Here is a 27613-nt window from a genome sequence, read left to right as displayed (position 1 = left end):
AAAAATGAATGTGATCTGACTTTCATTTTGAGAGAATTCCTTCACGGTGTGGAGAAAAGACTGAAGAGGGGCAAGAATAGAAACAAAGACACCAGATACTGGACCAGGTTATTGGAATCATCCAATTATTCAGAGAGATAATGGACTAGGATGTAGCAGTGGAGGTGAGAAGTATTGAGACTCTTGATATACAGGATTTCCCTTGTACAAGCAATAGGATGTAAAGGTGATAAGGTATAAAATGCAAATTGGGGATGAGACCAAAAAATAAAGTTTCAAGGGGGCTTTGTCCTGAGCTCTTACAAGGATGGTTCCTGGAACCAGTTTCTTGACACATGGTAAGGGGTTAAAATTTTTTTTGAATGAATGAGTGAATGGAGTTGCTATTAGAAAAGTCTTTGTCAGGGATGGAAGTTGAGTTGGAATCAAGAGTTTTATTTTTGGACAGGTTGGTTTTTGATGCCTTCAAGTGGAAGTCTTGCATTAGCAGTTACATACGTATACTGCAAGTCTGCATTGCCAGCTGGAGATAAATGTTTGGCCGTCTTCAGTTTGTAGACGGTGTCTAAACTCACTACGGGATTCACTTTGAGAGTGGTGTAGACAAAGGAGAGGTGCACTAACTGAACCCTGGTGCACTCCAAAGTTTAGTGGCCCGAGATAAGGCAGATCTAGAGATGAAGTTTGAGCAGAGTGACCAGTGAGGTAGAAGAAGAAGAGAGAGTGTAGTTTCCTAGGGGCCAAGTGCAGTGAGTGTTTCAGGAAGGACAGAAGAGTCACCATGTCAAGTGTTGCTAATTTTTGCCTAGTTGAGAATTGAGAATTAGCTACTGGATTTAGCAATGAACATAAACTTTCCACCTCCCACCTCTTCTTTAACCTCTCTACACACACTCATGGTTACCCACTGCCTTCCTCTCACATTGTTATAAATCCCAGGCGTGTTAACTTCTAACTCAGATTTCATATTTCTTACTGATGGGTTGTTAATGGTTCCTGGAACTATGAGATTTAGGGAAACTTCATCTAAGTTTGAGTTACATGTTTTTGAAATCCAATGATGGAAAATCCACACATCGTATCTGAAATAAATGTTAATCATATTCAGTTTTATTTATATAGTAATAATACTATTTACTAGTGATGTATTGCTTTGAAGTTTGAGAAGCCCATTTACTTAACATTATCTGTTCCAAACAAAACTATCTAACACAGTAAAATGCCCAGCTTTGAAGCTTACACCATCAGACTATACCACCTGCTAACGCCTCCTTGTTGGAGTCAACCACAGACCCACACTTCCCTCCTCCTTATTACTTGAAGAGTTTAACACCTGCCTCCCTGATGTTCTCTCCAAACCTCCTCCTGATATAATTCTTGGTGATTTCAATATCTGTGTCAGTCGCTTGATCTTGATTGCTAATTTCATGGGCTTTTCCCATCTGCATTTGCTAGGGGCTTCCTCTTTGTACAGTTTGCACCAACTGTATGTCTAAGCTTGGGTTGGAAAGATCTGTAGTTTGTTGGAATTAAAAATCATTTAGGTTACTCATTATGCTTTGCAAAACGCCAGCTCTATTGCTTTGCTCCAAATACTGTGTGGCCCTCAGTCTTTGATTCTAATATTTAATCCGCCATGGCCACAGGAGTGTTGGGAGGGGAATACTGGGGAGATGAGGGATGGGTAGGAGGAAGAAATGGTAGTATCTCTCCTGTTTCTGGATGTGGAAAAAAATTCCCAGTTAGAGTTTGTAGCAAATGCCTATGTCAGATTCTTAACATCCCATTTGATTTTAATAATTCAGAATGTTTCTTTAACTATTTCCTCTCCATCTTCAAAATACATGATCTCATTTGATCTTAAGAGGTGGTTCTGAACAAGGCGGTAGATCAGAGAGAAAACGTCACTTGCTTAAGGTTATGCATCTAATAAGTCAGAAGTAAGTGTAGACCACAGATCTTCTGACTCTAAATGCATTCTTTTTTTATTGGCATTAAACAATGCATTGTTCGATATGGCCAGTGGTTAAAATAGCTGCCTTGGCTTTCTGCCCGGGAGAGTGTTAAGATACAGTGGCAATTTGATAAATATTGTCACCAGTGTTGTCTGTGGTGATGGTGGTAGCAGCAGATCGAGAAATGTGCTGAATTGTTCTAATGGATGCTCTCTTTCCCCTTAGCTTGGCAAACACATTGCCTGTTTACAGCATAGAGACCACAATGGAGAGCTAGGTGAGGTGATGATTCGTGCTAAATCTTTGCCACGATATGCTGGACGCTACAGCAGCAGCTAATGTGAAGTGGCTCATTATACACTGTCAAATCCAATAACAGCCAAAGACTGGCTTTGCTACGGCACGAGCAACTGGTGGGTAGCCCAGCTACTGCAAACCACAACTGAATTGCAAAAATTAGGCTGCAGATGAGTAGGCAAGACATACTCCTAGTCCCTGAGTCATATTTACAAATTTCGGGTAGGTTTATCTTTGCCACTTTAGAAACAGCCTTCATGGTCCCAGCTTGTCACCAGAGATGACTCTCCTTGGGATCCTTGTCTTGTGAGTGCCTCTCTCTTCAGTCATATTTTATGGGCTAAAGATGATCTCGGGGCCATGGTGGCCCATAGACAGAGGTGGAAATGTGTGTCTCTTGTGGAAATATTCCTGAAGCTGCCCACCCTCCACCAGCCAGTGATGCCATTCACATGAACACAGTTACCTTCTACTGTAGCACAGCATCCGTGGGTGGTAGTTCTACCTATATAGAGAGAAGATTGGGAGGCAGGAGGCAGGATCACTGCTTCCTGGCTCTGTGAGTTAGGGTCATGTGTCTTTTTGTCTCTATTAAATTGTAAGCTCCTAGAAAGCAGGATCCTGGATTTATTTATCTATTTAGTCTAGTGCCTATGAGCCACAGTTTCCCCCTTACAAATATCTATCAACAAAATTAATGTATTCCCTTCTCAAAGGTCCGTAATTAAGCTACAGTTTAATCTCCTAGCCTCCCCTGTCCCTAGCACAGTGCCTGACACGTAGTAGGTGGAAGCTCTGTGCTTGTTTACTGAAGGAACAAAGATATGAATGAGTCCATCAATCAGATGCTTCCCTGAGGCCAAGTTTAAGTCTCAGCACACCTCTTCCAACCATCAGAGACAGAAAAGTCATGGCTTCCAGTCATTCTTTGACAGACCACCAGGAATAATGCCCTCAAAGTGGTTGCTTATTTTGGAAAGCAAAAACTAATCTGAAGCCTATTTTCTTTACTTTTATATTCAAATGCCTATAAAACAGAATAACACCAGAGACCTATTCATTGCTCACAAATGATCTGTGGGGTCATAATGTGCTTGCTCTTCCAGCTGTGCTGCACTTTGGTGCTATCCTGGGTTTAATTGAAAATATGCTGTGACCCTGGTTTTGTTCGCTGGGCATGGGGGAGGGGATAATTGGTATGAGGCCTCCGAAGAACTCCCTCGTAACGAATGTCACTTGGCTAATTTGGGGTTCGCCAGCGGGAAATAACGTGTGAAGTCCTGGAAGAACGAGACGCATTTTATTTGCATGCAACTCACGTGAAGCTAATGATTTATTTTTAAAATTAACTTTTTATTTGGCCATACCTGTTCGTTGAATTCTAAATGCTGTGAGGATGATAATAGTATTGTACTTACAGCTTCAAGTCTCATCATAATTAAATAAACAGCTTATGAATTGCAGTCCAAAAAAAGGTCTGTAGTTCCACTCTTAACTTAAGGGGTTTCCATAGAAACCGTGGGCAGTGAGTTTGACGTTTATTGGACTTGAGGCTATATGTAGCATTGACAGTGCTCTGTTTCCCTCTGCCACTCTGTGTATATGTCTTTCTCTTCCCTTAACCTTCACAGCCATCTCTCCTCCCTCGGTCTTCCCCTCCTCCTTTTCCTCCCTCTCCCCCTCTCTTATTAGCAATGAGGAAGTAATCTGGACTCAGTTAGATTTAACAAATGCAATAATACTAAAATGAACTCTGATATTTAAGTGTAATTGTGTTATTAGCTGGAAATGTTTTTCTTCAAAAACAAAAGAATTGAGAGTGAAGTTTACTAAAGTGGCACATGCTTGTAAGAAGGAACCTTTGGCTGCCAGTTGAAAGTCTGCAGTCGACATATCATATGGCTTTTCCTTGATTTAGTTACCCCGGACTGATGTGTCTCTTCCATCATAATTTTCAGACTTCTAAATGGAACATATAATCATTGCACCAAGGGGGGGAAAGCGGGGGTGGGGTGGAGAGGTGGTGGTGGGATGAATATTGGGAGATTGGGATTGACATGTACACACTAATATGTATAAAATAGATAACTAATAAGAAACTGCTGTATAAAAATAAATAAATTAAAAAGAATCATTGCGCTGATCATGTTCCAAGAGAAAGGAGGAGTTTATTTAGAAAGAAGACAACACACTATCTATTGTGTACCTACTATGTGTCAGACAATTTACTAGGTACTTTCATTTAGGTCATCTTAGTTCATGCCGCAAAATTTACTGCCAGGCCATGTGCTGGAAGGAAAATGGATCTGGAGCTGGTGGTTGAAGTTCAGGCTCCATTACAGTCTGGCTGTAAGCCTTGGATAGAGTGTTTAAATACTCTGTCTTGGTTTCTCAAAGACAAATGAATATGACCACTTCTAAGAAATGGGGTGTTATTAGGATTAGACATGATAATGCAGTCAGTACACCATTGTAGTGGTGCTTTTCTTCGCCCCTTTATAAATGAGGAAAATGAGTTGCCAGAAGAGTGAGTCAGGTATCCAAAAGGTTACACAGCTAGTAGAACGTGTGTTCATACAGTACAGTGATTAAAAGGGGTGGACTTAGAGGGACCTGAGGTCAGTAAATAACTGTGCGATTTGGAGTAAGTGACAAACTAACAGAGTATCTACTTCGTGCATTTATTATGAGGATTAAATAAAATTGTGTATGTAAAGTACTTAGAGCATCTGCCACATAGAAAGCTGTGTGCTGTTTTTTGCTCTGTCTTCCTCTCCCCTACAACTTTCTGATTTGTTTTGGTTTTAGTATGAATTCAAAAAATAAAAAATGATCTGTCTCCTAAGTCTGTGTAATACTTCTGGTTTTAAATTATCTCACGATTCATAAAGTATCTCAAGTTATCCTGATAACAGGGACTTCCCTGGTGGCACAGTGGTTAAGAATCTGCCTGCCAATGCAGGAGACACGGGTTTGAGCCCTGGTCTGGGAGGATCCCACATGCTGTGGAGCAACTAAGCCCATGCGCCACAACTACTGAGCCTGCGCTCCAGAGCCCGCAAGCCACAACTACTGAGCCCGTGTGCCACAACTACTGAAGCCCGCACACCTAGAGCCCATGTTCCGCAACAAGAGAAGCCAACGCAATGAGAAGCCCGCGCACCGCAACGCAGAGTAGCCCCCGCTCGCCACAACTAGAGAAAGCCCAGGCACAGCAATGAAGACCCAATGCAACCAAAAAATAAATTAAAAAATTTAAAAAAAAAGTTATCCTGATAACAATAAGGAAAGACAGATAATATCACATCCATTTTATAGGTTGAGAGAAACGAGATTCAGAGTAGTTATTTACAAGATCTCCGTATAGTGAATGAGGAAATGGAGTTTTTACCTAGTTCCCTAGGGTTCTTTTTATTTATTTATTTTTTTTTTTTTTTGCGGTACGCGGGCCTCTCACTGCTGTGGCCTCTCCCGTTGCGGAGCACGGGCTCCGGACGCGCAGGCTCAGCAGCCATGGCTCACGGGCCCAGCCACTCCGCGGCACGTGGTATCTTCCCGGACCGGGGCACGAACCCGTGTCCCCTGTATCGGCAGGCGGACTCTCAACCACTGCGCCACCAGGGAAGCCCCCTAGGGTTCTTTTTATAATTAAAACTCTCAAAATCTATTCTTCTTAATTTGGGTCCCATGTTCATGAGTTTTAAAGCCTAAACCCAGTTAATTCTAACTCTCCATCTAATAAATGGTGAGAGGAGGAGCACTTTAGCAGGGAAGGAGGAAGAAACGTAAGGGTAACTGCAAAGTCTGCAGACTGTTCTAAGGTCATTCTCCCAGGATCTGAAGGGGCATGCAGAAATATAATCCTGAGTCCCAGGCACAGATGAGGAATTGATTTTGCACAGCAATGTGCTTCAGTGTTGCTGGTTAGAAAAAAGGGCGTGAGTAGAAAAATACAAAAGAAGCCAGGTATCAGTCAGAGCTGCTGGTGGGCACCTAGTGAGTTCAGAAGCACGTATACAGCTAGGACAAGAGTGTGAGGGGACAGGATTGCTGGAGAGAGCGATCTTTGCTCTCCCTTCCCCACACACATGTCTACATGTACTCGCATGTATTCAAGACTAAACAGAACAAATATTTCTTTGATATCTAATCATTGTATGGCTTCAGAGAGCTCATACCAGGAGCTCTGCCGTCTTCATTTGTTGTGTGCTTATGCTTGTTTTATGACTAGAATATTCGTTCTGTGTTGTCTTTGGAAGAATCCCTTTAAGTCCCTTTCTCCATTTTGTGAGTGTTAGTTTAGTTAAAACTAAATAAAATAATCCCTGAAGTCACTGAGCTAGACACACAGAAATAGCAGTAGATCACAGTGTGCTGAAACCATAAGGACAAGTAATGGCACGACAGGAAACCCCTCTCTGTTGTGGAACACCCTCTCCTGCTCAAGATTCCCATGGATGTTACAGGACACGTGGCACTGTTGCCAAATTAGCAGAACTTAATCTCTTATTTCTTAGATGAAAGTGAATTATAAATAGAAATTTTAATATTTTTCTTTCATGTCCTAATAGATCATCCTGGTAGCTTTGGGATTGAGGAGAGTGGGTAAGAAAAAGAATCTCTCCACGTGCTCTGGAAGAAGGTCAACGAAGTTTTTCTATAGGGGGCCAAAGAGTAAGTATTTTGGCTTTGCAAGCCATATAGTTTAGCTCCCCTATACAATTTGGCACATTAATATGAAAGCAGCCATAGGAAATACAGACACAAATGGGTGTGGTAGTGTTCTGACAAAACTTTATTGACAAAAACAAATGCTGGGCCAAATTTTGCCTGTGGGCAGTTGTTTGCCAACTACTGATCTTAGAGTCTGGCCTACATCTCCACCCACCTTCTGCTTCTGCTCATGTGGCAGCTACATTTAAAAGATGGGACTGGGAAGTGTGAGAGTGACAACCGTATCATAATTGCCCTCATTTGTGGACTTTACTCTTGATCATACTTATTTTTGAATCAACTTTATCTTCAGTATTCCTTTGGTATTCTGTCTTCACTTTACAGAGGGCGCAGAAAGTTTAAGTGGCTTGTATCAGGTGTCACCCTGCATCTGTAATATCTATATTGGAATATGACTGTCAGCCCTGTGTTTTTTCAGTTGGACTATTCTTTCTAAAATGCATTCTTTAGAGAACAAAGGAAGATGGTGGGAGAAATAACTGAGAAGCAATTTTCATTATCTAAACCAAAAACAAGTAGTTAAGTAATAGCTTAAACAGGGAGGCTTCCCTACTTTCTTATCCCATGGAGACACCATAGGGGATCCCATTCTTTATTGCTTTTCATGTATATTCCTGAGTTTTTTTCATGGTATATTTTTGGAAATGATGCATTGTAGGCAACTGAATACAGGGAGTTTTGGCTTTGTGCAGTACTGTGTTAACGGAAGCTTGTGCATGTTGGAAACAAGTCCTCATTTTGCAAGGTTCCATGGTAACTGAGAGCAAATCAGTTATAAAAGAACTGTGCAAAAAAGAGGACTTGGTTTCGATATGCATGACCTCTGGTTAACAAGCACCGTGCAAAATAAGGACTGCCTCAAGTAAATAAATAAGAATCCCATTTCCAAATGTCTGCATTTGCCATATAATTCCCTCTTTTGTGGTCATTAGGGGGAAACAAAGAAATCGCTGATTACAGTCATTTCCATTATCTGACGTGTCATCTGCAAGGTTTCCTCATTATGGAATGTTAACAGTGTTGAGGTTACTTGAAACCAGTTCCAGGTCCAATTAGGAGGCCATCCCTGCTATCTGCATTCCGATTAAATGACATTGCCTGGAAATCAGAGAAAGAGTCTACTCTGTTTCCTTCCCTTGCTCAGAACTCATAAACACAGACTCAAAGAGTTTCCTTATCAGGTTTTTCTGGGTCATTTGGGTGAATTTATTAAACTCTTAAATCATGCTGAAAACTGGAAGGCGGTGGCCCCGAGATCTTCAGTAGAAGCCAGGACCAGATGTATAGGACTGGCTCTGATGTTTTACATAGTCCAAACTATACAGAAGAGAAAGCAGCCAATGAGGGGTCAGTAATCAGGGGAGTTGGTGAAATGGAAAGAGAGTCTCACCAAGTTAAGAATTGCAGACCAGAGATAGGAAATCATGCTATCATGTCAAGCTGTATTGTAGCTAAAAAGCAGAGCTCAGCCCAGACCTTCATCTTCTCAAACCTCAATTATTGAAATAATTTTGTAGTTGACCTTCAGGTCTCAGAGTGCCCTCTTTCCTATCCGTACCCCATATTATTGCAAATTTGCTTTTCCTCAAATACTCTTCTCACTGTCCTATTCCCTTCCAACAAAAGGAGAAAAATCAAGTCCCTACAACCCATCCCAGGAATCAATATAGAATTTCCATTTCTTTGGTCTATTTTTCATAGTCTGGTGCTATTTTACTTATCCTACCTTATCCCACTGGTTTTCAGTATATATTCCTAGTGGAAATCAGGTCGTGCATCTCTTTGCCCTATGCTCATATTCACTGCCATACATTTCCCACCTACCACATGCCTGTTTCCAATAAACTCTTTCCTCTCTCTCTCTCTCTCTCCCTCTCTCTCTCTCCCTCCCTCTCTGTCCCCCCTCTCTGTCCCCCCTCTCTCTCTCCCTCTCCCCTTCTCCCCTTCTCTCTCTCTCTCCCTTCCCTCTCTCCCTCCCTGTCTCTCCCCCTGTCCCTCTCCCTTCCCTCTCTCTCTCTCTCTCTCCTTCTCCCCCTCTCCCTCTCTCTCTCTCCCTCTCCCTTCCCTCTCTCTCTCTCTCTCTCTCCCCCTCTGTCCCCCCTCTCTCTCTCCACCCCTTCTCCCCCTCCCCCCTCTCTTTCTTTCTCCCTCTCTTTCTGTCTCCCTCTCTCTCCCTCTCTCTCTCTCTCTGCTAGTATGTGTTTCCTATTACCTGCTCCTAAACCACACTGTGTATTCTTCCCTAGCACTTTCTGCTGTGTTATAGTTCCTTGTTTATTCACTTAAGAATCACACTAAACTTTAAGATTCTTGATGGGAGAACTTGGCCCTAAGTGTCAGGAATTGAGGACCCTGCTTGACACTCAGTAAGCACTCAGCAAATATTACTGAAGGAATAAATGCCTATGTTTTTCTCTCTCTTGGAATGCCAGACCTTTTGCTTATCCAAATGCACATATCCTACTAAATCTCATGTCTGCATAGCCTTCACTGACTGTTTAAACCTTATTGGTTCCCTCTGAACACCAGCCTCCTTGTAATTATCCACACAATCACATGCACGCTCAGGATACACGCCGGCATTGGTTCTTGACGGTTGTTTATGTTAGGGATGTCTTAGCACAGTGTTTCAAATGGTCAGTGACAGGCAGTTACAGAGTGGAAATAGTTCCCTCAGAGGTAAAGTTCACACAGTGCTGGTGAGCATACTTAGAATCATATATTATTAGAGCTAGAGCTAAAATTACATTAGAGATTCTTTTTCCCAGCATCCTACCATGAAATGAATCCCAGATATTTTTACATATATATACACATACATATATGTTTGTGTGTGTATATGTGTGTGTGTGTGTGTGTGTGTGTGTGTGTGTGTATGAGACCACAGTCTAGGAAATTAAGGCTTTGCACTGTTTAATAATAGCGAAGAAAGTACTTGGTGAAATATTAGAAGGTGATTTAAAAATCTGAATGGCTTTGTATATGTGATATTTATTCTTTTCAGAATAAATAAGTAAATTAATAAACAAATCTGCATGTCAATTTAAATTGCATTACAATTAATTACAAAAATCCATATGCCTTTTGGGTGCTATTGTTGGTTTGTTTGTCTTCAACCTATAAAGGCAATGATCTCCTTAGCACAGGGCATTTCCTAAGGATTCATGAGCAGTTGCGGGTTAATGGCTATCAACTCTTCCCAGCTAGTCATCAATCCAAAGGAAGCATGGGAAGCAAGGTCATTAACTGTATTAACAACTTTTGGATATCAAATCCTTCCCTCCCTACCTTGCCAAGGACTTATGTTTAAGATGGACCTGTTAGATTTTCAAAAGCCTCTTTAGTTACTTGCCCTTTCATTAACCTGGACAGAAAATATATATAAATATTAATGTTAATGTACAAACACATGTATAAAGACAAAAGAATAAATATTAGCCTCTGTGGACCAACAGGAGAATGTCATGAGGAGAAAAATAAATTTTCATATTTTGACTGAGTATAATTGGAAATGTTCTCCCTCTTTTATTTGTTTTCCTTTTATCCCCTTTTTCAAACTGAAAGTCTGGAGAAAAACATCGTGTTGTGCATCTTGAGAGGCTAAAACATGTGTCTAGTTTTTGCAATTCAACCTTATTTAACATGATTCTTTTTTTTTTAGCAGTAGGGTATTCTTATTGGGGCTTGGTTGTATTTGTTTTAATGGAATATTATTTTTTCTCATTCTTGTTATACAGCTGACTTTCACTAATAATAATAAGCATGATATTTTTTCCTTTGGCATCTGTCACGATTACCCAAAATATTCTAAGAGATTGATAAACACAGCAATTCACCTACACTATCTCCGTGTATTTTCCTTTGAGGAATAAACTATGGCAAAATTAAGGAAAGTTCTGGATCAGAGAAGTTCCCGTTTCCTTTCTGTGGAAGAAGCTCTGGATCCCATTGCATCGTGCAGCATTCTGATTCTTACACTGACACAAATTCCTTAAAGTAACGACATGGAGGGACAAATTTTCACTGAGTACCAAGTTTAAGGTGTGTGACAAGGCTCATCATCAAAAAAGAAGACTGCATTCCAAGACCTTTCCCAATGTACATTTGTCTGGAAGAATTTATTCAAGACCTGGGTCTAGTCCTTAGTTTTCTAATCTCAGAAATTTGATCTTGGTAGCTCATCATGAGAAGGGTGTAGTCACACTTACTAAACACATACGAAATATAGAATATAGAACAGAATGCCAATTTGCTAAACTACAGCTAGAACTATAACAAATCCTTCAAATACTTTAGTCTGTCAAATCTTTTTGTGTGAAATTTAAACTTTTTTGGAATCATAAATCTCTTTGAATATGTGGTGACAAAACCAGTGAATAATCTTCTTATAAAAATACACAATCACATTTATACGAAAATGTGCATATGATTTCAAAAGATTTACAAATGATTTGAAATCCATTCATGAATGTCTTAGGAACCCAAGGATTGAACTATGAATTTTCATGGAAAAGCAAATTATAATTAAATAAGGTGGCTGGTAAGAAATCAAACTAAGAAAATGTGATTGTATGATTCAAATTGCTTTAACATCAGATTATAATAGTCTGATGCATCAATCATTCTCCACAATTGGATTTCCACTGTCACCAGGACTAGACAAATAACAAGAAAAACAGCAACAAGCATTCATACAGTATTGACTGTGTACCAGGCACTGTTCTAAATCCTTCTTTATGTATTAACTAGTGTATCCTCACAGTAATAGAGTATATAAATCAAATTATCCAACCTATAGGCAGTTTTACAGACAAGTACTCTACATATTTGAATCTTTGATTTTTAAAAAGTCTCTACATTCCATTAGTGTTCACTTAGTTATGTAAGTAGTTGGTAATCTATACCAACCAACCTTTTCTTGAGCACATTTATTCTTCCTTCCTTCCTTCCTTCCTTCTTCTTTCCTCTCTCCTTCCTTCTTTCTCTCTCTTTCTCTCTCCCTCCCTCTCATTTAATACACAGATATTTAGTATATACCATGTGCCAGGTACTGTAACATCATATTTAGGATACAGTTTATTGCTGGTAAGGATAGATTTTTACCCTAATCTATTGTTTTTAATCACCCATTTTCATGCTGATTTTTGATAATCTACTTCTTCTCAATGTTAATTTATTTATAAGTTTTTTTGGGGAGGTTGAGAGGGCACGAAGTTATTGTTGAGACCCCTCTTTACCATATGTACTAAATTGTGTACTATTTCTATTTTTTTGGTTTACATATGGGTCTTATCACTAGACCTTGATAAACTTAGCTAATCAACCTGACTCCTGACTATGAATTGAAATGTGAACTACTTTTCAGTACTGCAACTCAGCAAATATTTACTGAGTGCCTAGACATCATCCAGTTCCTGTCTTTAAGAAGCTTATGATTAACTAGATTGAATGCATTCCCAAACATTTGCATTCAAACACAGATTTGATAAATGCTGTAATCTTGACATTACAGATCCTTAGGGGAAGGATGAATTAATACTGGCCAGTAAAACCAAAGAAAATCTAGTAGAAATGGTCATTGTAAAATTGTCTCTGAATTTGGGTACAATTTTGAAAGAAAAATCAGGGTAGGACATCCCAGGGCATGGGAAAAACAGTAGTAAGCCTTTGAAGAGCAAAAGTAGGGAGTATATTTTTAGAATCAGAAACAGACTGCAGCCGAGACTGTACTATGGAGAACAGTGGGAGATAAGACTGGGAAAGCAGTATGGCTCAGCATCGGGGAGTGTCTTACGTATCGCACTAAGGCAGTAGTTTTCAAGAGGGCAAATTTGCCTCCCAGGGGACATTGGCAATATCTGGAGACACTGTAGATTGTCACAATTGGGGGTGTTACTGGCATCTAGTGGGTAGAGGATGCAAGAGATTTAGGCTTTATTCTGTAAGCACTGGGAAACCATTGTTGGGTTATGTTTTCTTGGACAGTTATCGTCTAGGTCCCTGTGTGTTGTTACACAAAGTGTGTAAAGTGTTACTTTGCAAATCTCCCTCAGGAATAGTATAAAAAGAAAACACCAATTTTGGAGATAAGGAAATGCATACATTAATCATTTGGTGGACCTTGAATCCAAGAAAAAAGAAAGAACAAAAAGGAAAGGGAGAGAAGTGAAGTTTTAATGCATTGGGAGGGCTCCAGCCTTAAAAATATTAGTGCAAACGAGAATGCAGGTATTGTTACAAACAGGCACATTTCCGATCATTGGTACTGTCTGATTTCATTTCCTGAAGAGTGAAATACCAAATAGTATATGTCACTTGAGGTTTTAAGCTTTTTTCCTTGGCTATGCATTTCACTAAACCAACACAGCAAGCAACTATCATAAAAATACAAACATAGCCCTGAGCACCTCAAATCCCACCCTTTAGTTCCAGAAACAAGTAGTCAACTATATTTCATTTCTTCATAAATAATCAAGCACAGCAAGTGAACATGATCAAAAGAATTCATAAACAGCCAAAACTATGTACTAGGTATGCTTATCTCTCCTGCATCATGTGAGGCTGAACAAGCAGGGAAAAAACAAATTAATTTTATTTTTAGCCTTGCCAAGTCTTTAGCTATATGTCTAGGTCTGCTTTCCTAACATGAAGTAGATTTGACTTTCTGTAGCTAAGACAAAGTTGGAGCTACCACCGCCTACCCCAATACCTTGCCTAATCCATGCTGTTCTTTTCGATTGTGACGGAAGAATTAGACATTTTTCACCCAAGGAGTTTCTAATTAATGGTTCAAATGTGTTCTAGAAGCAGAAATGTGATGATCAAGAGACTCTTCCATTTTAAAGAAAATTTGAGGATGATTTGACTTCCGGTCTATAAGAATGCTTGTTCTCTGCTCTAAGTGGTCTGACCTAATGGAGGGACCCAAAAGCTGAGTCAAGCCTCCGTAGTTCTGCAGTACATGTGGGTATCATGTGAAGCAAATCATGGAAACCACTTAATGCATCATCTACTTGTAATTTTCAAGGCAATCGTGTTATTTTAGGCACATACAGCAGAGGGCATTGTCTGGCCAAACTTAAAACAGGGCTGCTATTGACAAGAATAGATAAAGAGAAAGAAATAAGGAAGGATTTTCCTTCTCAAAAAATAAAGAAAATTTAAAAAGTAAAAATAAACAAAGAGAGCAAGAAGACAATGAAATGAACTTTATATTGCTTTGTTCTCTCCACCTTTTCTCTGTAGGAAGACTTCTATGAAAATAACTAAAAACTGGACAAGAATCATTCCAGAAGTTAATGAAATTTCTATTATGTGAGTTGGACTCTACTAGATGCTAAGGATCAATTAGTAAATATGATATTATTTAGGTCCTCAGTGAGCATATAGCCTTAATTATCTACAAACTGCTTCCATCTGCTTGAACACTCATGCATTCATTCGTGCATTTAACAAATGTTTGATGAGTATTTTTCTGGAAGAATATCACTAGAGTAGATAAGACGCTCCTCCAAGGAACTTAACATTCCACTCAGGTGAGACAGGCAGTAAGAAAATAAACATTGAAATATATGAGGAAAATATTAAATTAGAAGTACTCTGATGACAGTTAAAATGGTAATCTGATTGATGGTGACGGAGGGTCTGCTTTAGGCTGGGTGATCAAGAAAGAATCTTCTGAGAAAGTAAAATTTAAAGGGAGTCTTGAATGAAAGGAATATCAACCATGCAAAAACCAAAGGACAGGTGTTGCAGGCAGAGGGAACCTTAGTGCAAAGGTCCTGAGGAAGGAAAAGGCTTGGAGTATTTGAGGAACAAAGAAAATTCAATATGGTTGAAGACAGAAGGCAAAATGAAGAGAAGTTGAAAGATAAGAAAGATTAGGCAACTATCAGATAATCATATGTTGGAGGCCAAAACAGTTTACATTTTGCTCTAAAAGGGGTATGAAGTCAATAGGAGCATTTTCAGCTGAAGAATGACATGAACATATTTATATTTGTAAACTTCATTCTAGATGCTGTATGAAGAATTAATTGTGGTGAAGCAATTGCAAAAGTAAAGAAACTGGTAAGAGGGTATTTCAGTGGTCCAAGTTAGAAATGAAGATGATTTGGCTAGAAAGGGACAATGAGGAAAAGTAGATAGATCCATTTATATTTTAATAGTAAAGTCAGTATTTTAATGAATAGGGTTGTGCTGAATGTAAATAAAAAGAAAAGTCAAGGAAGATCCTTACATTTTTGCCTTGAGCAATTGGATGTGTGGTAATGGCATTTACGAAGGTGCAGGGCAGGTTTGGGGATTTTCTTTCAGTATATGGTACACCATTTAATTCATATAATTCTCTCAATGTCTATTAATGTTATCATCACTCCCACTTAGGAAGGTGCAGTTCAGAGAAAGCTAATTTACCAAAGAATGGTTATGCCAAAGAATACTTGGCCAACCTTCTAACTCACCTCATTTTACTCTAAATCTGGTTTTTGTTCCACTAGGTTTTGCTGATATAGATTGGGTGTCTTTCTATGCTTCAACATTGTTTCAAGTTGGAAAGTACAGTATGTCCTCAAGAAACCAAAACTGAATGTGTGTTTCATAGTCCTTTTTGTATAATTTACAATGTGGACATGAGCAGCATTAGAGATCAAAAATGCATCTTTCCTTACTTGTGCATCAGAGTTTCAAAAGTGATACCCTGCTCCCTCTGTGTAAACCAGTATTTTTTAATGAGACTACATACAGAAGCTAATTTTGCCTTCACTGGCATTTCATGCTCTACAGGATTTCAACTAGGGATGACTAATTTGAAGCTATGCATGTCTGAGTAGTCAGAAAATCAGACTGAAGATCAGTTCCATTCTGTTCTAAAGTAATGCTAGGGGTGTCGATTATTGAAGTCATCTGCCTTTTCCATCAGCCACTCCTCTTTCCAATTTCTTTTATGCACAAGGATGGAGCCTTCCTAAAATAATGCTCTCACCAATGCCCTTCCTGCTTAAGAGCCTGGAGTGTCTTCCTAAGTTTCTTTATTGAAGCAAATCCAAACTCTCCTACCAGGCATTCACTGCCCCTCAGTTGGGCCAACTTAACTATCTAAATTCTGCTGTGTAAGTCTTCTGCTTCCATTAAGTCATTTTTCTTTTATTTCACTCTCCTACTCCTCTTCTTTTACAAGTCATCTATGCCTTCCTCCATCACCTGCCTCAATGCAAGCTTATATCCCTTTAAGGACCTACATAAAACCCCAAACCCTCTTCTTAAAATTTTTCTGATTATCTATAACATTTAAATGTTTTATGGCATTTAAATATCGAATACACTGATTTACATTAGTACCTAGATACACATATGTACACTTTTTATTCTTGATAAGTTTGTAAAGTTCTAGAAGGCATGGTCACCTTAGCTCTTTTCTATCCCTTCTTACGCTCTCCAGAACGTAGCAACATGTTAGCCACATGGGTTGTTATGGTTTTTGCTTCCATTAATACATATTTCTCTCCACTCACTGCTTTTTCTTATCTAATGATATTGTAATCTTGTCACTTCTAAACACTAAACACTTGTATTCCTTTACTATAAGTTAGGTAAGTCTTCTAGAAAAGTGAAAATGCAGATCCAGGTGGTTTTTCTTTCCTTAAAGATCAATTTTTAAAAATCCCAACTTTTTCTAGAAACATTGCAAGGTCAGTGTATATAGCCAAAGAGCCTCCTGTTGACTTGACAGGTTCAGTACCCAGGTTACAGCCATTTAAGCCTGTATCACTTCCATTACATTTGCCTTGAGGGTCAGCCCTGGGCGTATTTACAAAAATTTTCTTTCTCTGTAAATGTGCAGAGCCATATATTCCTGCATGAGGGAGGAAAGCTCAACAGATTTGCAAAACTGGGTTTCGAATGGGAAAAAATAATGAACTATATTAGGAAATAGTTGTAAAATAAATCTGATTTGGGGGGTGAGCTGTCTTTGATAATGATGTTATTTAGCTTGTTGCTTTTCCTTTTCCTGTGTATTCTAACACTCTTTAAAATTTAAAGAGCTAACCAGAGAAATGATTACAATAGAAAGCCTTCTTAGCAAGGTGGGGATGAGCCTCGCCTCCTTTCTTATAAGCAAAACATTTTGCCTCATCTTACTTTGTTCTCTTTGGTAGGTCTCAGGTATATAATGGTATAAGAAATCAGAATTTTTCTGTATTATTTGCCTTTTCTTTGCTCTTGGTTTGGGGAAGTGGGAGATAGCGAGAAATAGAGATAGAGAGGAGAATGACTATGAAAGCATCAGGTAGGTCTGGCTGTAAGTAACCAGAAAAATAATGAACTGTTTATACTGTAAGGAATTGATTATTGCACATAATAATAAAATACAGAGGAAAAACTCTTACAGGATTCATTTATTTAGCTGCTTGTCACAATATCAGAAATGCAAATTCTTCCCCTCTTTCCATGTTTTCCTTCCTTAGCACATCAGCTTTGTCCTCAGGCTGCCTCCTGTCTTGGCCACAAGATGGCTGCAGCAACTCTCCGTATCTTATACCCACAACAATACCCAGAAACAGAACAAAGAACTACTCCTTCCCCTTGTCTTTCTTCATATTAGTGGGAGAAAAAAAAAAAAATCCCAGAACCCCCTCAGCTGACCTCTCCTCACATCTCATTGGCCAAATTGTGTCACATGCCCAGACCTGATCAGTCTCTGGCAATAGGAATGCTACAACCAATGTTTATTTAGACAAGAACTCAGCAAACTAGAGTCCAAAGGTTAGTCCACCATCTGTTTTTGAATGCCCTGTGAGCTGAGAATGTTTTGGAATTTTTAAATAGTTGAAAAAATTTTTAAGAAAATTTTGAGACATATGAAAATTATATACAGTTCACATTTCAGCGCCCATAAATAGTTTAACTGGAACATAGCCATGCACATTCATTTACCTTTGTCTAGAACTACTTTCAAGCTACAATGGCAGAGTAGAGTAGTTGCTACTGGAGACCATACGACCTATAGAGCATCAACTATTTACTATCTGGCCCTTTACAGAAAACGTTTGCCTAGTACTAGCTTAAACCAAATTCTATGAACTAATCAAGGTTGGGCCAGCCTCTCCCAAAGCAGATAATATAGTTTTGTGATTTTTTTTTTTTTTTTTTTAGAATGAAAGTCAATCTTCCTGAACAAAATTTTCTAGGGAAAGAGTATGCGAGTAGGATGTTGGGTTGGCAACAAATTCAGAGAGAGACAGACAGAAAGATTAGAGTTCAAGCATATTTTAGGTGAATAACTCATCTTTAGTTCTGTTTAAAAAGTTGATTCTGAAAATGTCACCAACACAAACTGTTGGTAAGACAGAGCTGAGTTTTTTGCTTACTAAGGGGAAGCACCACCCCACAGAGGTCCAGGAGAGTCTATGGGTGGAGTGGTGAAGATTAAGCCAGAATTTATTGAGAACTGGAAGTTTTATTTTTAGGAGAATTGTTCAATGTGGGAACTTGATGAGGATCAGGTAAGAATTATGATACAACAATCCAGGAGTGGAGAAAACACCGAGGTGAAGCAGAAGATTCAAAAAATCCTAGAGCACAGACTTCTGTTAATGCTTTCCCTGAAAGAGTTGATAGATCTTTGGGCAAGTTTCTCTAAGGACAATGAAACTGTTTTGGCAGGAGAATTTCAGAAGAGGATAGAGATGCTGATAGAGACCATGGCAGAGCTAAGTCAATTCGATGTTGATGGTGAGGTATGGTGTGGAGGTCTCAGTCTCCTTTCTAACTGTGGGGGTTTGTTTCTCAATGTTTAGGGAGGTTTGTTGCAGATACATGTGATTGTGAATATGTGGTCTGTTGAGATGGGAGGGCTGATTGTGGTTAACTAAATGTATCTTTCTCCCACCTCGCTTGCAAACTAGTTCCATTGTCTAGACAACAGTCTATGCTGACTTAGCAATGATACTGTGCTAAATAAAGCATCCCCATTAGCTACTCTCCCTCCTTCAGTTCCTTCTGTGTCCTGAAGCATAGGTAAGGAAAGAAGAAAGGTCTGTTGACAAAAAATCAGGATATCCTCTGGGACAAGGCTAAAAGTATTATAGTTTAATTCAAAACCCACACAGATCCATTTGTAAATAAATGCTATGAGATGACATCGTAATGGAAGTGTGTACTTTTAAATTGATTTCCTTTTGATGTGATAAAAACATCTTCTGAAAGAGATATTGAAACCTGGCTTTTGATGGAAAGTAACATAATTCAGATTTTAAAATAGAAAACCTTTTGTTGATAGTAGTTTACTCGATTCAGCACATGTACCAAGCTTTATTTGCGGCAGGTTATAAATTAGCTTTGAACCAACTATAATTCATAAATTGTTACTTATGACTGATTTACAGGCAATCTCATTAATTGCAATAGCAAAAAGACCTTGAAGTAAGCAAGAAATAGAAAATAAAACAACCTGGGGATTGAAAATGGGGAGACACACATACTCTACGATTAAGAGCAATGTATCATATTTCGGTATGTTTTACTGATAGTATGTTTCTGATAATTTACTGATAGTATGTTTCTGGTCATTCCAGTTCATCCTTACCACAACTTTGAATAATAAGTATTAGTGTTATTCCTATCTTATATAAGAGGAAGAAGCTCCCATCACTTTTTATTTTAAAATGTAGTAAATATTTATTACTTATTATGAGCCAGTAACTTTATCTGTATTATGTGACAGTGCTAACAAAAGCCTTTTGAGTAAGTAACTCTGTTGTTTCCCTTTTACAAATGCGGAAAGTAAGCTATAGACAGGTGAAGTAACTTTCCCAATTGTAGGGTCATGGGGGTTAAAGCAGGCATATAAATTCAAAGTCTTCATGAGCCTTTTCTCTGACCACCGGACATGGCTGCCTTTGTTATTTCATATTTTAAAGGGATAAAGGTAGCAAATGGCAGAATAAGGACGTATCTTTTTCACTTTTGTGCGATTTCCAGTCAACCAGTTATTTTTGACCTCTGTTGCCAGAGACCCTAGGATTCTAGAGAGAGTCATGGGGTGGGAGGTGGGAGGAGGGATGGAGGAGTAGGGCCCTATGACCCCAATCCTAAAAGCGTCTATCAATTAATATATTAGAGATTTTATGTGCTGTTCTTTTTTCTTTCTTTCTTTCTTTTTAAAAATTCCCACTTACCTTCAGAAGTGTGTTCTGGGGAAAGGGGAACATATGCAATGAAAATACTGAATCACATGAATGACAAATTTTCAGTGGTCTTGATCACTGGCAATTTAAATAAGATTCTACTTAAAATGGAAATCTACAAGGGTTTTTAAGGTTGTGTTTAAACTTACAATGAAGGAAAACTCCTAATCTAACTTAGGGTAAGAAGCCTGCCAGCCACATTGTTGTGGTATGAATAATTTCAGTGGGTTCTGGAACACAGGAGCTATCCCAGTTGCCTGGTATCTAGCCCTGGGATGATGAGGGCAGAGGGATAGTGGCTCAAGTGTAAAGAGCCCTGTAAAAACTGATAAAGGAAATGGTTGGGGTGCTGGCTTCATAATGGTTGCCTTGAATATGAAAGGCATGCCTGTGAGCCCGTCCTTTACTATCTCTAGGAATTAGCTAGCCCTTGGAGGGGCAGTCTCTCCAGGATAAGCACAGCCCCATATCAAAACATCAGAAAATACAGAAAATAAAAGGCATGATTAAATACATTGGTACACATCACTATGCCAGGTACTGTGCTGTCAGGAGGCTAAGAAGAGACCATGAGACATGGCCACTGTCCTCAGGGAGCTCAAAAGGTAGTGCAGGAAACAGACCCAGGGACAAATGATCATAGTACTGAATGGTGTGAAAAGTCAACCTAGAGCTGCAGGAGCCCGGAGAAAGGCAGCAAGTCAGTTTGCCACAGAAGGCTGGAAGAAAGAGTAACAACTCAGCACCCAGTGGTCAAATTTCTTTGCTGCCATAGGGAAGGAGACCAAAACAAACCTCTGAAGCCAGAAAGCATCTATGACTTTAAACCTCACCTTCTGGAGATTCAGGTCCTTTTCTGCAGTTCTGTGAATGTGGGTGTATATTTAAGGGCTGCTAATGGCAGATACATTTACTGAGTGAAGAATCTCTTTTTATAGGAAAAGAGCCTCTTCTCTGTCTTGTGTACTCTATGAAGATGTAGTTATTTACAAATGCTAATTAACGTTGAGAACCTCACCACTGGTAGAAGGGTTATACTCCTAAAGAGGAGACAGACGGCCCTTCTCTCCTCAAGACCTTGAATGGTAGGCATGCAAGAGATGACCAGAAAACTCCACTTGTCTCTGGAATTGACTTTTCTCTAAGGCTTACTTGGAGCAACTGGAGGATCTTCCTAATTTTTCTCCTTGCTGCTGGTTTCTTCCAAAACTTTTCTGTCTCCCAGTTAATCTAACATTATCATTCTTAAAAACAAAGCTGATGATAGCATTTCTTTGTATAAACAAAATATGTCGCCTGTAGGATAAAACGGGGACTCTTAAGTTTGGCGTAACCAACTCTTCAGTCTGGACCTGATCTCATCCCAGCTTCTTTCCCATTCTCTTCCCCAGGCTTTCCGTTCTCCCACCACAGAAGAATTTTTATGGTGCTTTGGTTGTACTAGCATCCTTCATGTTTCCTTGTCTTAGCTCAGTCTGGTCCCTCTGCTCTTCTTTCTTTTCTTTATCAATTTCTTTTACAAAATCTAGATCAGGTGACCCTCCTCTTTGAAAATCTCCTGATTTACCAGCACAGATTGAGTTACTCTGACTTCAGCTCCCTCCTACCAATGTGGCTTGGCCTCAGAGCAATGAACATACATTATTTTGTTTCATCTGTTTGCCTATCTGTCTTACCTTCTGAATTATAATTCCCTCAAGGATGAGGATTATATTCTTCACCTTTGTATGCTCAGTACTTAGCAAAATGTCTGGCTAAGGGAAACAACAATACAGTAGTAGTAATAATAATAATATCTAATATTATTGAGTTCTTTCCATATGGAAGGCATTATTCTAAGCCCTTATGAACATTAACTAATTTTATTCTGACAGTAACACTAAGGGTTATGTAATTATGTCATTCCCATTTTGCAAGTAAGATTGAGCCATGGAGAGGATAAGTAACCTGCCCAAGGTGACACATAATAAATACTAAATTATTGTCTTAGTGCCTTTTTGAATTGGATATGGTGAGCCTCCACACTTTTTTTTCTTCCCAGGAGATTCACAGAAGAGGCACTGTTTATTGAGATGAGAAATTTGGGAGAGGTCATTACACAGGTGCCCAATCCATGATAAGCCAGTTGAGTGGGGTTTATACTGAGTAACACAAGCCTTGGAATTCCTCTTTGTGCCAGAAGAGTTGCAGGAAGTGAGTTGTTTTATTTCCTTCCCAGAAATCTACTTAAAATCAGTAAGAGTAGGGACATAATACATATATAATACAGTTATACTAAGATTTTTTTCTGTGCGTAAACATTATGTTTCATGGGGTGTGATTTAATTTGTGGTATATCTACCTATGGGTAGCAGTTGACTCTGTTGTCATGAGTTTTTGTATATGAACATCTCTAGAAATTTATGTATATTTGTGCATGTCATTATTTCAGTGTATTTTCACAGGAACTATATGATAAATTGCCAGTGTTTACAGCTCAGGTCACCCCCAAAGGCAAGGTATTTTAACAAAATTAATTGTGAAAAATATTTTGCTTTTGCCATCATTCTTGCAGAAACTTTTTCATGGAGTTCTTGAGATCATATTCTCCTGGACTGATGAGCTGACCATCTAAGCCCTGTTTCTGTACTTACTAACCATGTGACTGCATGCATGTTACTTCCCCTACTATTAAATTTCTTCATCTTGAAAATGGAGTCTGTAACAGTTCCTTCCTCAGAGGAATGCTGTAAGGATAAGAAAGGATCAGGGCATGCAGCCTGTGTAATTACAAAGGGCCCCATACTCAGAAGGGCCCATGCTTGGCTTCATGCCCTACTGTAACTGATTTGAAATTCTTAATAATTTTTAACAAGACATCCCACGTTTTCATTTTGCCTTGAGCCCTGCAAGTTATGTAGCCATTCTTGGATAGGATTGTTTGTGAACTCCATAGCCTGTGGTGCCTGGCACATAGACTAATCCTCAATAAAATGCCAGGTATTAATAATTTTGCGAGGGAATTTTTAGTTTATTGGTATAGCCCCCACCCCAATTTTATTTTCTGAACTTTTCCGATCTGGTCTGGACATTGAGCCTAATTGTGGGGTACATTTCATATGTCCTCATGCATTCAGCTCAGACGTGGTTGGTAAACACTACAGTAAGGCCCTCTACCTCATTCTTCCATTTCTCTGTGATTGCATATCTGATGGAATAGGCTGTGGATGGCTGCTGACTCAAAGTACAAAAACACTTCTCTATAAATATGAGCCACATCGCTTGATAAATGACACTACATACAGTGACTCCAGAAAGACATCTGGAGGAGATCTAATACTCTTTTTTGCTCTCATTGTATTGCAGATTATTAGAACTCCAGAAGGACCAACACCAGATAAATTATGAATGTTGAACAAGATGACCTTACATCCACAGCAGATAATGATAGGTCCTAGGTTTAACAGGGCCTTATTTGACCCCCTGCTTGTGGTGCTGCTGGCTCTTCAACTTCTTGTGGTGGCTGGTCTGGTGCGGGCTCAAACCTGCCCTTCCGTCTGCTCCTGCAGCAACCAGTTCAGCAAGGTGATTTGCGTTCGGAAAAACCTACGTGAGGTTCCAGATGGCATCTCCACCAACACCCGGCTGCTGAACCTCCATGAGAACCAAATCCAGATCATCAAAGTGAATAGCTTCAAACACTTGAGGCACCTGGAAATCCTACAATTGAGTAGGAATCATATCAGAACAATTGAAATTGGGGCCTTCAATGGTCTGGCAAACCTCAACACCCTGGAACTCTTTGACAATCGTCTTACGACCATCCCAAATGGAGCTTTTGTATATTTGTCTAAACTGAAGGAGCTCTGGTTGCGAAACAACCCCATCGAAAGCATCCCTTCTTATGCTTTTAACAGAATCCCTTCTTTGCGCCGACTAGACTTAGGGGAATTAAAAAGGCTTTCGTATATCTCAGAAGGTGCCTTTGAAGGTCTGTCCAACTTGAGGTATTTGAACCTTGCCATGTGCAACCTCCGAGAAATCCCTAACCTCACGCCACTCATAAAACTAGATGAGCTGGATCTTTCTGGGAATCATCTGTCTGCCATCAGGCCTGGCTCTTTCCAGGGGTTGATGCACCTTCAAAAACTGTGGATGATACAGTCCCAGATTCAAGTGATTGAACGGAATGCCTTTGATAACCTTCAGTCACTGGTGGAGATCAACCTGGCACACAACAATCTAACATTACTGCCTCATGACCTCTTCACACCCTTGCATCATCTAGAACGGATACACTTACATCACAACCCCTGGAACTGTAACTGTGACATACTGTGGCTCAGCTGGTGGATAAAAGACATGGCCCCCTCCAACACAGCTTGCTGTGCCCGGTGTAACACGCCTCCCAATCTGAAAGGGAGGTACATTGGGGAGCTTGACCAGAATTATTTCACATGCTATGCTCCTGTCATTGTGGAGCCCCCAGCAGACCTCAATGTCACTGAAGGCATGGCAGCTGAGCTGAAATGTCGGGCCTCCACGTCCCTGACTTCTGTATCTTGGATTACTCCAAACGGAACAGTCATGACACATGGGGCGTACAAAGTGCGGATAGCCGTGCTCAGCGATGGGACGTTAAACTTCACGAATGTAACTGTGCAAGATACAGGCATGTACACATGTATGGTGAGTAATTCTGTTGGAAATACCACTGCTTCGGCCACCCTGAATGTTACTGCAGCAAACACTACACCCTTCTCGTACTTTTCAACCGTCACAGTAGAGACTATGGAACCTTCTCAGGATGAGGCAAGGACCACAGATAACAATGTGGGTCCCACTCCGGTGATCGACTGGGAGACCACCAACGTGACCACCTCTCTCACGCCACAGAGCACAAGGTCAACAGAAAAAACTTTCACCATCCCCGTGACTGATATAAACAGTGGGATCCCAGGAATCGATGAAGTCATGAAGACTACCAAAATCATCATTGGCTGTTTTGTGGCCATCACACTCATGGCTGCAGTGATGCTGGTCATTTTCTACAAGATGAGGAAGCAGCACCATCGGCAAAACCATCATGCCCCAACGAGGACTGTTGAAATCATTAATGTGGATGATGAGATTACAGGAGACACACCCATGGAAAGCCACCTGCCCATGCCTGCTATTGAGCATGAGCACCTAAACCACTACAACTCTTACAAATCTCCCTTCAACCACACAACAACAGTTAACACAATAAATTCAATACACAGTTCAGTGCATGAACCGTTATTGATCCGAATGAACTCTAAAGACAATGTCCAAGAGACTCAAATCTAAAACATTTACAGTTATGAAAAACAAACAATCAAAAAAAAAAGACAGTTTATTAAAAATGACACAAATGACTGGGCTAAATCTACTGTTTCAAAAAAGTGTCTTTACAAAAAAAAAAACAAAAAAGAAAAGAAATTTATTTATTAAAAATTCTATTGTGATCTAAAGCAGACAAAATTATGTGTATTCCTCAGAACCTGTTTTTGCTGCACTTATTTACTATTTTCCCACATCTTGTCCCTGCCTTTCCCAATCGCCATATTTTTCATAGGAGATCTCAATTCCCTAAAGAACTGGTCTAGGAAATTTTGTAAGAATTCTGTTACACTTTGAGATTTTTATGGTGAATTCTAGTGGTGAGATCCAGTCTCTTTTGTCTTTCTTTTTTTTCCTCTGTCTTTTCTTTTCCCCCTCTCATGCCCTTATGAAGTAGTCCAATGGGGAATGCAATATTAGAAATAGATTTTTAAGAGAGAACAAGGAAAAAATGCAAGATCTTATATTTTTCATGTAATGACCTGTTCTGTATTTATGAGGAGGACCATACAATGGAAAACAAAAAGTAAGCAAATAATAGATTAATTTACATATGAGCATCTATAAAACCCATGATCTTTTAAACAAATCTAGAACCCGAATTTGTAGATCAAAAGCTAAAAATAAGATTATAAATAAAATATTGTTGTTTTTTCTGTACCTGGACACAACTCATTTGTAGTATGGCTCAAATGTGAAAAACGAAGGTAATTAGATTTCCTACTTTCTAAGAAAGATAATATTATAGTAATCTCCAATCACAGCACCAATCTCTACAGGGTCCTGTTTCAATGGATGACTTGAGTTTTTGATCTATATTCAAGGATGCTGTGGTGGTTTTTCCTTCTCATTAGGGTCACCCTTTGTAGAATGCTCAGATTAAAAAATGATGATTTTGTGAAGTAAATTCAATTCCACTTGAAAGAAAGTTTCAGTATAATTGATTCTCTGTCTCCTAAATAAAATTCTGCTGGCTAAATGAAGTACAACCACAGAATGCAAAGGTACACTAAATTATCCAAGTTGAAAAATCATTTTTGGTGCTGAGTGTGAGCAAACTCAGTTCAATTCAACAATAATTATTAAAGACCTACTATGTGTTAAACAGTGATGTTAGTGGGTGGACACACTATTAACAAGACCTGGTTTCTGATTTTGAATCACTCACAATCTATATAATGTGATTAAAGAAATATCAGTTTATTACTGGGGGCTAGTTAATTTTACTGTTAGGTGGAAGGCTGAAAATCAGGACCTTAGAGTTTCAAAATATCAGGTTACTGTTATTACTAAAACCTCCTCATGGTTTCTTCCATCCTTCTGGAAGAGCTGACTCTCTTCTTCCAAATGCAGATTGTAGGGCTGTAAAGAAGTGTATGGATTTGTTGTGACAGATGGATGCTTACCAAGAGGTAGCAAGGCTAATACACTGGTAATTCACTGAAGGTACTTCAAGGAACTGGAGGAATTTTTTGGTATGAAACATACACTAGCTTCCAAGTTAAAAAGGAACTTTCTGGTTACTGGCACCTCAGCACTCTTCTGATATTTTAATATAGTATGTGTCTGACTTCTGTCTTTATCTATGTGAAGCATAGTGAAAATATACATCTCTTATTACTGGCCCTTGAAAACTGCCACCTCATTGGTGAGACAAGAGTTGACTAAGCTAGGGAAAACTTCAGCTCCTGATGAATGAGCAGCTTGGATACTCACACATAACTCCGCAGGCTGGACCTCACACCAGGGTTTTGTGATCTCCAGGTGTAAAAAACCAATCATTACTAGCAAAATAGGTCAGAGAACTGGGAGGAAGAGATAGCAAATGAATGAGACCACACGAGGATCTTGCCTCTATTTTTTGATCACCATTTTTTAGGGGCTTTTTTCTCCCTCATTTCCTACCTCCCTTTATTAGGAACACAGTTCACATTTGCTTTTACTGTGGAGAAGACTCAAGAAAAGGGAAAACCCATGCTGGCTGTCATTTGTCAAGCTATTCAATATTGAATGTACTTAATATATTTCTAAGCTGTAGATCAGCTTAGAAACCAACCAACCAAACAATCACCAAGGAATATCTAGTGCTAATGCAAA

At 39.3% G+C, this 27613-nt stretch overlaps 1 protein-coding gene and 1 long non-coding RNA gene across 2 annotated transcripts in view; both read left to right on the top strand.

The window, feature by feature from the left end:
• Positions 1-27613, top strand: part of LOC309964695 — a 312889-nt gene that overhangs the window by 238632 nt on the left and 46644 nt on the right. The window lies entirely within an intron of this gene.
• On the top strand, positions 23561-25725 carry LRRC4C (leucine rich repeat containing 4C; the record flags this gene model as incomplete). Its single annotated transcript, XM_082845834.1, has 1 exon — positions 23561-25725. The coding sequence occupies one exon, from the start codon at positions 23561-23563 to the stop codon at positions 25481-25483; it is 1923 nt and encodes a 640-aa protein (XP_082701960.1). The 3' UTR covers positions 25484-25725.

The sequence above is a fragment of the Leucopleurus acutus genome (genome assembly GCF_964270905.1).
Source record: "Leucopleurus acutus genome assembly, chromosome: 8".
Lineage (NCBI taxonomy): Eukaryota > Metazoa > Chordata > Mammalia > Artiodactyla > Delphinidae > Leucopleurus > Leucopleurus acutus.
Note: the sequence above shows the minus strand (reverse complement) of the source record. Positions and strands in the feature narration are given on the sequence as shown.